General features: G+C 43.3%; 1 protein-coding gene across 1 annotated transcript in view; it reads left to right on the top strand.

Moving 5' to 3' along the window:
- Positions 1-16,207, top strand: part of DRC8 (dynein regulatory complex subunit 8) — a 30,300-nt gene that overhangs the window by 12,752 nt on the left and 1,341 nt on the right. The window contains exons 2-4 of the mRNA XM_073629164.1: positions 420-504; positions 6,354-6,426; positions 9,787-9,866. Coding sequence (XP_073485265.1) covers positions 420-504; positions 6,354-6,426; positions 9,787-9,866 — 238 coding nt within the window. The remainder of the gene's footprint in view (positions 1-419; positions 505-6,353; positions 6,427-9,786; positions 9,867-16,207) is intronic.

The following is a 16,207-nucleotide window of genomic DNA, read 5'->3' as shown; positions in this document are numbered from 1 at the left end:
CTGCAGCAGGCTTTATTAGCCATTCATGTGAGGAGTGCGGTGAAAGCTGTGTCTGCTCACCTCCTCCTCATGTGGCACTGCAACCAGAAGTGTTAATACATTTTAATACAGTTTGAAGAGTTTGAGCTGTTGAGCTATGTAAACAGTTTTTTTTTTCCTTAACCAAAGCAGGCAAATGGAAGTTTCATTGCAAAGGATTTTGAGAATCTAAGTAATATATTTTTACTAAATCCTGCTCTTGGAGTCAGTAACGCTGCATTCCATACTAGCAAAAATGTAATTGAATGTGCTGTTAGAACAGATTACCCATTGTATGTTGATCCCTTATTATGACAATTCAAATAACACAAAAACTGGCAATCGCAAAACTAAGCTGTTGCTATTTTATTAAATAACTCTTCTCTATTATTCTCCTACAGAGGCACTTGTGACAGATCTACAGAAAAAGATCACTGAATCATTTGAAGTGTTTGACCATGAAAACAACAAAACTGTAGATGTCCGGTAAGATGGCTGAAATTTTGGAATGACCATGTATATGCACCAAATGAAAATTAAATTAAAAAACACAAAAATCACCCAAGAGTGTTTTCATACAGTAAGTTGAAAATGTAATAAATGTATCACTAGTGCTTCTACTACTAGTGACATGGATGCTAAGGCCCAGTTCACACTGCCGTGACTTCGAAGCCGACATCCCATCGTGACTTTGGCCCGAGTTAACAGAAGTCAAAGCAAGTCATGCCGAAGTTGCACCAGAAGTAGTGCAGGAACTTTTTTCTAATTCGGAGCGACTCAAGTCCCTCCTGTTAGAACGATTCCATTGCATTTAATGGGGTGTGACCAAAGTTTGGAGCGCATGTCACACCAGTGTAAACCGGGCCTAAAATATAATATATTTGTTTGTAATATTGAGTTACCCTAATGCCCCGTGTAGGATTTTCCAACGGAAAATGTTTTGATAGGAGCTTGTTGTCGGAAATTCCGACCGTGTGTAGGCTCCATCGGACATTTTTGCATCGGAATTTCTGTCACACAAAATTTGAAAGCTGGTTCTCAAATTTTCCGACAACAAAATCCGTTGTCAGAAATTCCAATCGTGTGTACACAATTCCGACGTACAAAGTTCCACACACGCTCGGAATCGAGCAGAAGAGCAGCACTGGCTATTGAACTTATTTTTTCTCGGCTCGACGTACGTGTTGTACGTCACCGCGTTCTTGACGTTCAGAATTTTCGGCCAACTTTGTGTGACCGTGTGTATGCAAGACAAGTTTGAGCCAACATCCGCCATAAAAAAAAAAAAAAATGGATTTTGTTGTCGGAAAATCCTATCGTGTGTACAGGGCATAATACTAGACATACACATACACGTGATAAAACGATAATTCTCCCACTCTACAAGACTCTGGTCCAGCCGCACCTAGAGTATGTCGTCCAGTTCTGGGCACCAGTCCTCAGGAGGGATGTGCTAGAACTGGAGAGGGTCCAGAGAAGGTCAACAAAGCTAATAAAGGGACTAGAAGATCTCAGCTATGGGGAAAGACTGCAAGCATTGAACTTATTCTCTCTGGAGAAGAGACGTTTGAGAGGGGATATGATTTCAATGTACAAATACTGTACTGGTGACCCCACAATAGGGAGAAAACTTTTCCGCACAAGGGAATAAAAAAAGACACGTGGTCATTCACTAAAATGAGAAGAGAAGCGCTTTAACCTTAAACTGCATAGAGGGTTCATTACTGTAAGAGTGGTAAGGATGTGGAATTCTCTTCCATATGCAGTGGTTTCAGCGGGGAGCATCAATAATTTCAAAAACTATTAGATGGGCACCTAAACGACCACAGGGGTATACAATACTATTAACATAAAAACACACACACACAGGTTGGACTTGTGTCTTTTTTCAACTTCACCAACTATGTAACTAATTCACTCAATTTCAGAATCTTTTAACCAAATGGACTAATTTAACCTACCATCAACCGTTTCTACTGAAACTATAAAATGATCAAGGGCCTGTTCACACTAGGTGTGATAGGATTGAGTTGGGCAGCTATTCCAGCGCAGTCCCACCTCAAGATAAGGCAAAAAAGCCTTGTTTTCTACCTGGCTGGTTCACACCACTCCATAGTGGTGGTGTGTGCTTAAAACAAGTATGCACTGCTTTTTTCAGCCCACCAGAGTGTGATGCATTCCACTGCCTCATACCACACTTTGGCTAATAGAGCTTAAAAAAGGGTTATTGAGGGTTATTGAACATTTCAATAAAGTTTGTTTAAAAAAAAAAAAAAAAAAAAAAGCACATTGGCACTGCTTTCATCCTACTGCACACCAGTGGCTGTGTTCTAACGCATCTGCTAGTGTGAACCAGCCCTAAAACTATCAGCATGCTGGCAAATATGTGAATGTGGGTTCATGGCGCTGAATATTGGTCATGGCTAAAAAGGTTCTACTGCCATTATATATTACACACATATACCGCAGTCCTTGTACCCAAGCAGCCAAGGGTCAAGCAGGCTCCCGTGTTCATTTGAGGTGGCACTGGAGTGCTGTCACTGCTCTCCAGTCCTTCTGAACTCACACACAACACACACTTGTGGCTGCATTACTGGCACACTTTGTTCACACACGGCTTGTCAAAATTCTTTACCGCCACCAGCAGGCAGAACCAGAACATCTTCTGAAAGTAGTGGAACTGTGTAAAAGATCATAAGTTGGCCCCCTTCCTTAGTGTAATAAGTGTTGGAAGATGCAGTGTAACTCAAGTGGCATATTATAAAGTGTAAATGGTGGCAGGGGATACAGTGTAATACGTAGAAGATTGTAGAGATACAGTATGTCAAACAATGAAAAGAGAAACAGTGCCTTTTAAGTGTAGCATAAAAGTACTGGCTTTATTAACCACTTGCCAACCAGCTGCCATCATTTATACTGCGGCAGGTGGGCTCGTTCCCACGCAACGGCGTCGATGTACAGAGGAACCTTTAGCAGGCGTGCGTGCACCCGCTGCACGGCAGGGGGAACTGATGCGCGTGGCCGGTGGCCGCGATATCCGCGGGCCACCCACGATCGATCCACAGAGAGCCAGAACGGGGATCTGTCAATGTAAACGAACAGATCCCCATTCTGTCAGGGGAGTACAGTGTGATTGTCTGTTCCTAGTGATCAGGAACAGCAATCTCTTTGTACCCCCGTCAGTCCCCTCCCCCCACAGTTAGAAACACCTCCCAGGGAACAAATTTAACCCCTTGAACACCATTAGTCTTAACCCCTTCCCTGCCAGTGTCATTTATACAGTAATCTGCATTTTTATAGCACTGATGGCTGTATAAATGTCACTGGCCCCAAAAAAGTGTCAAAAGTGTCCGATCTGTCCGCTGCAATGTCGCAGTCCCACTAAAAATCACTGATCATCGTCATTACTATTAAAAAAAAAATGTATAATAAAAATGGCATAAATCTATCCCCTAATTTGTAGACACTATAACTTTTGCACAAACCAATCAGTATACGCTTATTGCGACATTTTTTTTTTTTTTACCAAATATATGTAGAAGAATACATATTGGCCTAAACTGATGAAGAAACTTTTTTTTTTTTTTTTTTTTTTTAATTTTGGGGATATTTATTATAGCTAAAATGAAAAAATATTGTTTTTTTTTTCAAAATTGTCGGCCTTTTTTTGTTTATGGTGCAAAAAATAAAAAAAGCCACTGAGGTGATCACATACTACCAAAAGAAAGCTCTATTTGTGGGAAAAAAGGATGTCAATTTTGTTTGAGTACCATGTCGCACAACCACGCAATTGTTAGTTAAAGCGTCGCAGTGTCGTATCACAAAAAATGGCCTGGTCATTAAAGCAGAGTTCCACCCAAAAATGAAACTTCCGCTTATCCGGTTCCTCCCCCCCTCCGGTGTCACATTTGGCACCTTTCAGGGGGGAGCAGGTACCCGTCTTATACAGGTATTTGCTCCTACTTCTGGCGAATCTGTGGCGATCTACGCTATGTCCGGCCCCACCTCGGTCCCCCCCCCCACTGTCTTCTGGGAGACAGACAGGTCACAGAAGACAGCAGGGACCAGTCAGGATGCGCAGTGCGACTCGCGCATGTGCAGCAGGGAACCAGGCTGTGAAGCCTTCACTTTCTGATTCCCTTACTAAAAATGACTCCCTCCACCCGGCAGTCCAGGGATGGGTTGGCTTAGGGTGAGGACATTGCGGGCGCCCTGGACAGGTAAGTGTCCTTATTTTAAAAGTCAGCAGCTGCAGTATTTATAGCTGCTGACTTTTTAATTCATTTTTTTCAGCGGAACTCCGCTTTAAAGGGGCAAATCCTTTCAGGGCTGAATTGATTAAAGAAAATGCACAGAGGGTGCCATTGTGGCACCCGCACACATTGAAAAATACAGTGGGGTTTACCGCACCCAGAAACGCATGAGGGTTGATTTACTAAAACCAGAGAGTGCAAAATCAGGAGCATCGCTTCATAGAAACCAATCAGCTTCCATTTTTTTTTTTGTCAAAGTTTAATTGAGCAAGCTTGAAGTTAGAAGCTGATTGACTACCATGCAAAGCTGCACCAGATTTTGCACTCTCCGGCTTTGGTAAATCAAACCCATGGTGCAAAAGCATCATACAGTTTCAGTGTGGCTACATTTAAAAAAAAAAAGGGCAGGGACCTTTTCCCTGCAGGAAACGCAGGCACAAAGGCCCATTCCAATGAATGGGCTGCCGTGTCTGTGCAAATGCATGTGAACCTTAGCCTTACTCTGCCTTCTTGAGGACTTGGAGAAATGCCACCCTGTGCAGGACAGGACCTTTCTGGACAGATTGGGGCATTCTCCACATGCAGCAGGGGAGAGAGAGAGATGAGGAGACAGAGAAAAAAAAAAAAATAACTGAAGAATACTAGGGAATGAAAGGAGTTGTGGATACATGGGACAAAGGGCAAGAAGTGACATTCCTGTTTCCCTGGCTCTGCCTGCTGATGGATTGATGAGGATGCCTCTGTATATTAGTGCTGTCAGCTAGTATTGCTGCTGCTGTCAGTCTCCTGCTTCTTCTGTGGTGGGGGGTGCCCTAACACTGCACTAACAGGAAAGACAGGACATCATGCCAGGGCTTGGTGGTTTTGAACCACTGCTCTACACATTACCTCTTCTTTCTCTTCCAGTTAAGACCCCTTTCACACTGAGGCGCTTTTCAGGCATTTTGACGCTAAAAAAAGCGCCAGAAAAACTCACGAAAACCTATTTCCATTAAAATCAATGAATGTTTTCACACTGGGGCACTGCGCTGAAAGAGCGGTGAAAAAAACGCCTCTCTCTATTGAAATGAATGGAAAGCTCTTCAAAAGCGCCTGAAAAGCTCTTCGAAAGTGCTCAGTGTTTCACTGGCAGTTTAGAAGTGCCTCAGTGTGAAAGGGGCCAGAATTTTATACTTTAGACCCCTTTCACACTGAGGCCCATTACAGGCGCTATAGCGCCTGCAAAGTGCCTCTCCTGTCACTCCAATGCACTGGCAGGACTCCAATGCACTGGCAAAGCGGTGCACTGGCAGGACGTCAAAAAAGTCCTGCAAGCAACTTCTTTGAGGCGCTTTAGGAGCGTTGTATACACTGCTCCTAAAGCGCCCCTGCCCATTAAAATCAATGGGCAGCACCACAAAGCAACGGCAAAGCGCCACTGCAGCGGCGCTTTGCGGGCGCTTTTAACCCTTTTTCATCCCCCAGCGGGGGTTAAAAGCGCCCCGCTAGCTGTCGAAAAGCGTTGCTAAAATGACGGTATTGCGCCGCTAAAAATAGCGGTGCTTTACCGCTGACGCCCCAGTATGAAAGTGCCCTTACAAATAAAAACCTATGCCTGGGTTGTGTCAAAAAGTGCAATAATTATGACATTATTACTATTCTAAAGTGCTGTGTAGATATACAAACTACTGTATATGTAGCAACATTATGTACATAAAAATAACAATAAATAACTTGAACCGTTATGAAAGTACAAAATGGTTAGTGGCACTTACCAGACTACAAATTTGGGATTTTTAAAATTTTATTTACACACTTTATATAGTATATCACACTATCAACCTTATGAGCAAGACCTTACTTTTCCTCAGACTTCCTCTGAGATTTTGTGTCACTTTCTGTGCTGAGGGGAAGCGAGGAGAAATCTCCCTAATACTGGGGGTGCAAACAGCAAAAAAACAAACAGAGCTTCTAATCCTTCCCTGCTCTTTCCAAAGCAAAATAAAAAAGTATGTCTGGGGTTGGGCTTGAACTCAACATTGAACCTGTAAACATGATTCTATCATTTGGATGGTTACATTCACACATTACTGCTATTTACAGAGAAATTGGAACAATCATAAGATCATTAGGATGTTGCCCAACAGAAGGAGAACTTCATGATATGCTTGCAGAGGTAAGAGATTTTTGATGGTGATGTCAAAATATTACTTAACTTTTGGTGGCAAGAACCAGGAACCAGGTAGTTGGTGTAGCGGTTTAGTGCCAAAATCCAGCCTAAATAAATCTAGATTATGTTAAACCTTAGGCCGGCCATACACAGTTCGAATCTCGGCTGGTTCAGGAGGTACCGGCTGAGATTCAAACCGTTAATGGGCAGGCTGAATGTACCAAGTTGATTGGTCCATTAACTTGGGTACAACCAGCCTGCCGGATTCTCTTGCAATTATTGCTAGCAGTTGCTATAGCGCTAGGGATAATCACTGTCTTCTCCTTGTGGGACATCTTCCCCTGCCTGCCCCCACTCCCGAGAGCAGACAATGGCTTGGCAGGAGAAATTCCCCTGTCAAGCACTCTGTTAATGGGGGGAATCGTGCAAATTCGCACCGTGTATGGCCGGCCTTAATCTAACCCAGACTTAGCCTTCCTCTAACATTTAACTACACCCTGACCTTAAGGCTTGGTTCAGACCTAACCGCTGAGCTGCATTGTATTAAAGTAGGTTCATCTTTTTTTTTTGCACATTAACTTGTGTTTTCTTGAGCAGCCCATTCAAAATGGTGTGCTGGCATGGTGTGGTGGGGTGCCGTTCAGATTGAATAGCACTGCATTACACCAACACAAGTAGCAGGCGATGCCACACATTGCGGGAAACACCCGCGTTCCCACAACACAGAATCATGAACAGAGCCTAAACCTTAACCCAAATGTAACTCCCAGAAAACAGATAAATATACTGTTAAAAAACATACAGTATGTGCTCACTATTTTTACTTGCTAAAGGATTTCAGGCTGTAGCTCAACTGGTATTTTTCTGTACTTTAAAGCTGAACTCTGCCCCCCTCCATACTGCAAGGATACATGCTCATTGTATTTAGTCTAGGGTTGCAGGGATAAGCTGTATTACTTACCCTGTCCTTTGCTTTGACAGGCTCCAGAGCTGCTCTTTTCTGCCCTATGCTGTAGGCCAGGGATCACCAAATGTTCTAAACAAAGGGCCAATTTATTGTTTTTCAGACTTTAGAGGGACCGGAGTGTGGTAGTTTAAAACGTCCTGGCATCAGTTGGGGTAAACAGTGCCCCATCTTTAGTATTCGAGTGAGGAATAGTGCGCCATCATTGGTGTCAGTGGGAGAAATAGTGCCCCATCATTGCTATCAGTTGGAGAAATAGCTCCCCTTCATTGGTGTCAGTAGGAGGAATGGTGCCCCATCATTGGTGTCAGTGGGGGGAATAGTGTCCCATCATTGGTGTCAGTAGGCGGAATAGTGTCCCGTCATTGATGTCGGTGGAAGAAATAGTGCCCTTTCGTTGGTGTCAGTGGGAGGAATAGTGCCCTGTCATTGGTGTCAGTGGGAGGAATAGTACCCTGTCATTTGTGTCAGAGGAAGAAATAGTGCCCTGTCATTGGTGTCAGTGGAAGGAATATTGCCCCATCATTGGTGTCAGTGGGAGGAATAGTGCCCCATCAATGGTGTCAGTGAGCAGAATGGTGCCCCAAGGGCCAGATAAAGGCAAGCAAAAGGGCCACAGTTTGGAGACCCCTGCTCCAGGTTGTGAGCAGCACTTTGGCCTCATCATATACAGCGCAGGGTCATTAACCCTGCTTTTTGTGGAGGACGAAAGCATGCAATCACCCGAAGCACCCTAAACAGGCAGCAGGGCAATGTTCACATGGATGGAGGGAGCCTGTTGGAGCTAGGAATAAGGTATGTATTGCACCTTACCCCTGCACCCCTAGACAAAATTAGTGTTTATTCCTTGCAGGGGCCCCCACTACAAAGTAGATTTTGTCTGATTCCTGGAGTTTAGCTTTAAATTATTAAAACGTAGGGAAATGTACATATATTGCAGAGATGTACTGCATGGATGTGTTTTTTTTTTTTGCATTGACATACTCTCTAATGGATTAGGGCCTTCCGGTTCCTACAGTATTGAATTTTATTGTAATTATACTGTCTGTCCTGATGTAAAGCGATTTGCAAACTGTTGGCGTTATATAAATCCTTTATATATAGGATGATAATATAATATATTGTATAATATATATGTATAATGATAATTATTACAATGTACTGACTTTTGTAAGCATTAGTATAGTTATACAGTATATTATTGTCATGTATCACCATCTACTGGTCAGAAGCTGTAATAACATTTTTAGACTACATGCAGAGAAAAGTGCAGATGCTGACTCAGAATCAGATATTTGCCAGCTAATCTAAATGCTGCCTGTGTGCATCCACCCTAAGGGCCCATTTACACCTGTGTAGCATGCATTGTAAATCAAATGTATATGTGTGAATGGATTCTGATAGTTTCCCTCTAAAAAACAAAACCGCAGAGCATAGATATAAAACAGCCACATGGCAAAGAATGGAATTTCACTTACATGTTTAAAAAAAGGTAAAAAAAATAGTTACAGGCACTAACACATTTTATTTAGCTACAACATATGTTTAGATCCTACTTGGTGTTATCATTCTAGATTAGTGCCGGATAATTCAATTTTTTCCATTTAGTTAAACAAATAAACCTGTTAGCAGTTATAAAGTGCAAGTGGTGTGCACATACAGCGCTGTGCAAACGTTTTCGGCAGGTGTTTAAAATGCTGTATATCAAGAATGCTTTTAGAAATAGAAGTTTTAATAGTTTATTTACTTTCCATTTTGTTAATTGAAAAAAATAAACAGAAGAGAATTCCAAATCAAATCAATATTTGGTGTGACCACCCCTGGCAGGTGGGTTGTTCCTAACATCTTGGAGAACTAACCACAGATCTTCTGTGGATGCCTCAAACCCTTCTGTCTCTTCATGAGATCCCAGACAGACTTGATGATGTTGAGATCAGGGCTTTGTAGGAGCCAAACCATCATTTCCAGGGCTCTTTGTTTTTCTTTACACTGAAGATAGTTCCTAATGACATTGGCTGCATATTTGGGGTCGTTGTCCTGCTGCAGAATAAATTTGGAGCCAATCACACGCCTTCCTGATAGTATGGCATGGTGGATAATAAGTATCTGTCTGTTTTTCTCAGCATTAAGGACACAATTGATCCTTACCAAATCCCCATCCCCATTTGCAGAAATACAGCCCCAAACTTGCAAGAAACTTCTACCATGCTTCACTGTTGCCTGCGGACACTCATTAGTGTACTGCTCTCCAGCCTTGCTTGTATGTCCTAGTTTATTGTTTAGGTTAACCACCGGAGTGCTTAAAATAGTTATTACCACCGTACAACTTTGGTCAATAAGAGATCCTTTTCATAGATTTTGTTTTTCTTATCATTATCTTTTGTTACCCCTTTATCACCTAGGTAGAGGAAGAAGAGCCTACAGGTTTCATTCGCTTTGAGAAGTTCTTACCAATGATGACAAAAGTATTATTGGAAAGAAGGTAGAAGATGCTTATACTATGTTTTATTTTAGGTTATCTTTCTTTTTTGTTATAGGAGGACAGTAAATAGTCCTTGTACAAAACCACAGCCATTTTAGAAGACATTTGTGCTCATTTCCTTTAAATGGATGTTTGGTTGACTGTGTGAGGGCACACATGACAGTATTAGGGACATAACTATGGATAGTAGAGGGGTTGTCATTGTGTGCGTTTGGGGGACTGTATACTGGTACTCTTTTTTTAGATGCTAAGGCCCCTTTCACACGGACGGATAGAATGGTGCTTTTAGCTGCGGATTTTCTAATTTTCTACCGCAGCTTAAAAGCACACAATGCTTTCCTATGGCCCCATTCACACACTGCGTTTAGCCGCGAATTAGATACATGCGGTTCTGTGCGGATAGAAAAAATAGAATTGACTGCTTCCAGGAGCGATTTAGCGCAGCTATCCGCACATAACCGCAGGTAATCGCAGTGCACTGTGTCAGCTGCGGATAACAGCGCCGAGCTGCTCATCGGGAAAGGAAAAATGATTTTTCCTTTCCCAATGAGCGACAAGCACGGGGATCCGACTCGGATCCCCGCCAATGCCCGGCACTGTTTGGTATGACTCTTGAGGGGGAACTCCACGCCAAATTTTAAATTAAAAAATGGCGTGGGTTCCCCCAGGGGCATACCAGGCCCTTCGGTCTGGTATGGATTTTAAGAGGAACCCCTACGCCGAAAAAACGGCATGGGGTCCCCCCCAAAATCCATACCAGACCCTTATCCGAGCACGCAGCCCGGTCGGTCAGGAAAGGGGGTGGGGACGGACGAGCGCCCCCCCCCCTCCTGAGCCGTACCAGGCCACATGCCCTCAACATGGGGGGTGGGTGCTTTGGGGGAGGGGGCGCCCTGCGATTTTTAGCGGGACTGCGACATTGTGGCAGACAGATCAGACACTTTTGACACTTTTTTGGGACCAGTGACATTTATGCAGCGATCAGAGCTAAAAATAGCCACTGATTACTGTATAAATGTCACTTGCAGGGAAGGGGTTAACACTAGGGGCGATCAAGGGGTTAAGTGTTCCCTAGCATTCTTGATATACAGCATTTTAAACACCTGCCGAAAACGTTTGCACAGCGCTGTATGTGCACACCACTTGCACTTTATAACTGCTAACAGGTTTATTTGTTTAACTAAATGGAAAAAATTGAATTATCCGGCACTAATCTAGAATGATAACACCAAGTAGGATCTAAACATATGTTGTAGCTAAATAAAATGTGTTAGTGCCTGCAACTATTTTTTTTCTAAATGGGGGGGGGGTCTACTGACTGGAGGAGGAGAGAGATGACTCCTGATCACTAGGCAGCGAGGCGGCCGGCCACGCGCTTCAGATCCGGCGTCGCACCACAGACGCACGAGCGCCCCCTATCGCTCTTAAAGCGGCCAACGTACACCTACGGCGATTTGCGCAGCTGTGCCAACCTGCCCCAGTATAATGATGGCGGCTGGTCGGCAAGCGGTTAAACATTCACAGTGCTGGAGGAAAAGAATAAGTGCACCCATAGACTAATTACTTCAATGAAAGCTAATTGGGGCCAGTAGTTTGTACTCCTGGTGTCCAGTTAATGAAATGAGTTTGGAGGTGTGGTTTAGAGCTACTTTGATTGATAAGAGACACAAACATTTTAAGATAGCTGTTCATAAGAAGCATCAGCTAATGTAAACCATGCCTCACAAAATGGAGCTCTCTGAAGACATACAATGAAGAGTAGTTGATCTGAATAAGACCGGAAAGGGATACAAAGCAATCGCAAAGTTAGGCATCCATCAGACAAATTGTCTATAAATGGAGACAGTTTAGTATTGTGGCTGCTCTTCCTAGGGCACCCAACCAAGATGATTCCCAAGGCACAGAATCCTCAAGGAGGTAATGAAGAACCCACAAGTAACAGCTAAAAGCTTGAAGACATCGCTGGAACTGGCAATCATCCCAATGGTGAAGTATGGTAGAGAGAACTTAATGAAGCTTAGCAGAAGTTGGGTGATGCAGCAGGACAATGACCCTAAGCATCAAAGTAAATCCACCACAGATTGGCTTTAGAAAAAGAAAATGCACCTTTTGGATTGGCCCAGTCAAAGTCCAGACCTTAACCCCATAGAGATGCGGTGAAATGACCTCAAGAGAGCTGTTTACACCAGACATCCTACAAATGTGTCTGAACTGACACAGTTCAGACACATTTTGTGTCTGTACACTTCACAGTTTGTAAAGAGGAATGGTCAAAAATTCCTCCTGAACATTGTGCAGGTCTGATCCAGAGCTACCAAAACTTCCTGCTTGAAGTCATTGCTGCCAAAGGAGGTTCAATCAGTTACTAACTCCAAGTGTTTGCTTACCTTTTCCTTCAGCACTGTGAATGTTTAACCTCCCTGGCGGTAATCCTGAGTGTGGCTCTGGGTTAATTTTCACTACCAAAATTGGTAACCCCGAGCCACATTTGGGATTACACCGTAGTATCCCTGTACTGTTACTTGCCTTGTCCCTTCGATCCCCCGATGTCCTCCCTCTGTGTCCTTCGGCCAATGCATCCGTCTTCCGGGTTCCCTTCCCTGCGAGCGTCACGACGAAGGGGGCGGAGCCAGGGAGAAATTAAAAAAAGTTAAAAACATAACATACACACAATGCATTGTAATCTGTTAGGATTACATTGCTGTATCAAACCACTTCACCTCAGTTTTATCCCTAGTGCTTTGTGCAGTGCCCTGCCTGCACTTTTTTCGTTCTTTCTGCCTGGAAACTTCCATGGCATCCAAAAAGCGTCCCTTTAGATCAAAAGCGGTTTTAGACCAGCTAGAAAACAGCGATAGTGAATTAGAATCACTTGCAGAATTGAGCGATAGTGATTAGTCGTGAAATTCATCTTCAGACACTGAAAGTGACGACAGCGACGATTCTGCGACTGAGCTCAATGATGTGCGAACTCGGTGCTCTATTGACTGTGGTACAGATCAGGCAGCGCCCCCAAGATTCCCATTTACTGGAGCATCTGGTATGAAAGTAGACGTTAAGCATGACAACCCTTTGGCACACTTACAATTATTTCTGACCGATGAGGTTATTGAAAAAATAGTTACTGAGACAAACCGGTACAATTAGCTACTACGCATTGGAAGTTTCCAAGAAGCAGAAAGTGGGAACCAGTGACCAAAAGTAAAATTTGGAAATTTCTGGGCCTAATAATACTTCAGGGAGTGGTGGGGGACAACTAATAAATTACTTGCCACTCCATTCTTTGGCACGGTAATGTCAGAGTACAGATTTTCCCTAATCATGAAATATTTACACTTCCAAAACAACTAAGAATTTTATGAAACTACTCATCCTGCCCCAAAACTAAAGAAAATTTGGGAAGCAACGCAAATTATTCTAAATAATTTCCAATGGAGCTATGTACCAGAAAGGGACATCAGCATAGATGAAAGTCTAATGGCCTACAAGGGAAGGCTAAGCTGGGTACAATACATTGCATCAAAGAGAGCACAATTCTCTGACGCAACCTCATACTTCCTTGCCGAATCTACATACAGAGCTAGATCGATATAGTGCCTTATCTGAGTATAAAATTAACAATTCTAAAACAGAGGCTCTTCCCCTCAATATGCCTCCTCAGACATTGGCGGTTCTCTCACAATCATTTAATTACTCCTGGAAAACTTCCTCCTTAAAGTACCTCGGGGTCCACCTCACAACCACATATGATTCCCTCTATAAAGCTAACTTCCCCCACTTATATACCGCTATCAGAGCCTCGTTGACTAAATGGAAATCCCTGAAACTTTCCCTCTTTGGGCGTCTAGCGACCCTGAAGATGACAATTTTACCCCAGCTCCTATACCTATTTGAGACACTTCCGATACCCATGCCAACCCCACACCTTAAGAGACTGCAGGGCGACCTGATCAACTTCCTTTGGAACTATAAGAGACACCGGATTGCTAAATCAGTTCTCTACGCCTCCCGTAATCAGGGTGGCCTAGCGTTTCCTAACATAGCCAAATACTATTTGGCAGCCCAATTACGCCCTGTAGCTTCTTGGTGTACCATCCACGCTTTCAATCGTTGGACACAAATTGAGAAGTTATGGTTGGCCACTATACATCCGAACTCCATGTTATGGGGTTCTGATGTATCTACGGAAAGCCTACGGCTATACGGACCAATGTCCCTCCTACGCCAGCTGTGGCGGCGTGCAAAACTGGCATACCCGCTCACCACCCCTTCTTCACCGGTTACGTCCTTCCTATTTACTCCTAACATCCCGGACAGCCTGACTTCACAGATGTCACACTTCTGGTTGGAAAAGAACCTATTCCGTTACGGCCAGTTGATTGATCCCAGGACTCGTACACTGAGATCATTTCAAGATCTGCAAAAAGATTTTGACATTCCCAAACAGGCTTTCTTTAGCTACCTACAAATACGGCATTATGCACAATCTCTAGCCCCCAATATTCAATTCTCCCCGTTAACTGACTTTGAAAAGCTGTGCTTAGAGAGCTCATCCCCTAAAGGTATGATTTCACAAACCTATCAGCACTTAACACATGATTTCTCGCCAACGGGTCCTCGGCACGCATATATGGGAAAGTGGGAGCGAGCCTTGGGTGCAAATCTCCCTCTACATACTTAGCAGCTTATACGGTCTCAGGCCACTAAGAGCTCTATGTGCACGTTATATAAAGAGAACCAATATAAGATTTTGTTCCATTGGTACCAGACTCCAGACTTGCTCCACTCTATATATCCAGGCTCTGATTCTCGCTGTTGGCGATGCTATAAGGACAGAGGGACGCTATTTCACATTTACTGGACCTGCCCCCTGATTGCCCCGTACTGGGAAATGGTACACTCCTTGCTCCGATCCATCCTAGACGCTGAAGTGCCTTTTGATCCGAAGATTTTTGTGTTGGGTCTCCCACCAATCTCTCTCCCTAAAATGTCCAAGAAACTTTTGTCACATATATTAACTGCCGCACGATGTTTGGTGGCACTGAAATGGAAGCAGAGAGAACCACCTTCGATATTGGAATTGCACTCCAGGATCAGAGATGTCAAGAGAATGGAGTACCTAACAGCCTCCTTAAATGACAATCTTGAAAAGCATAATAGAATATGGGAGCTATGGGTCCTCTTCAAAAATCCCATAACTTAACCTTTCCTATGGCGGGTCCTGGGATATTGATCCCCTCCACTTGTGGGGGGGTGGTGGGCTTCAGGGGTGGGGCGCGGTTCTTTTATCTTCATTTATCTCCACTACTTCCTATCCATCGCTACTTACCTTATTTTAAACCTCCTTCTCCCCCTTTTTTCTATTCTCTTCTCTACCCCATCTTCTTTCATTTCCCTTATTCTATTTAATTTTGTTATGTCATACAAGGTGTACAAGTAGTAATAATTAATTGATTAAGGTAATGTTATGCCAATGTAATCTGCTGTCAGCTACTAGACCAAATGGCACATATTGCCCAGCATCTTCCACCGAGTGATGTAAGATTGGACTTTACCTCAGAAGTACCTGCTATGCTTTAAAATGTACTACCTTGTGTTTCATTTTGTCATTTATGTTCTCTCTTGAAAAATTAATAAAAATTGTCAATTTTTTTAAAAAAAAGAGCACGATTTGGCATAAAATCCTACATGTTATGCGAATCGTCAACTGAATACATTTGGAATTCAGTCATATACACTGGAAAAGGAACAAAATTCAATCCAAAATAAAGCAACTATGGAATGGCAACATATTCCGATCTTTCACTCATTGAGCTATTGCTAAATCAGGGCTATTGCGTAACAACCGACAACTTTTATACGTCTCCTGAACTTTATGAGTTTCTTCTGCAAAACAAAACAGATGCCTAAGAAACCGCTAGGGCTAACCGGCACGATATGCCGCCAATGTTTGGCAATAAAAATCTGAAGACTGGAGAAATGGTTGCCTGGCAGAAAGGCAAAATGATGGCACTGCGACGGCGTGACTAGAAAGATGTGTGCCTAATGAGTACAGTTCATAATACCTCCACTGTTATGGTACGCACGAAAGGTGGGAAAGAAATCATGAAGCCACAGGTAGTGATAGACTACAATAACACCATGGGAGGTGTCGACAGAGCTGACCAAGCAATGATATTCTACCCAGAAATGAGGAAACAGCAAAAGAAGTACTACAAGAAGATCTTCAGGCATCTTCTTGAGCAATGCTTGTGGAAGGCCTACATTCTGCTAAAAAAAGGACATCATGCTGTTGGCGTTGTCCACTCAGAAGGACGTCACTTCATGGACTACATCCCACC

This window comes from Aquarana catesbeiana, linkage group LG04 (genome assembly GCF_042186555.1).
Source record: "Aquarana catesbeiana isolate 2022-GZ linkage group LG04, ASM4218655v1, whole genome shotgun sequence".
In the NCBI taxonomy this organism is placed as follows: Eukaryota; Metazoa; Chordata; class Amphibia; order Anura; family Ranidae; genus Aquarana; species Aquarana catesbeiana.
This window is presented reverse-complemented; position numbering and strand designations above follow the sequence as displayed.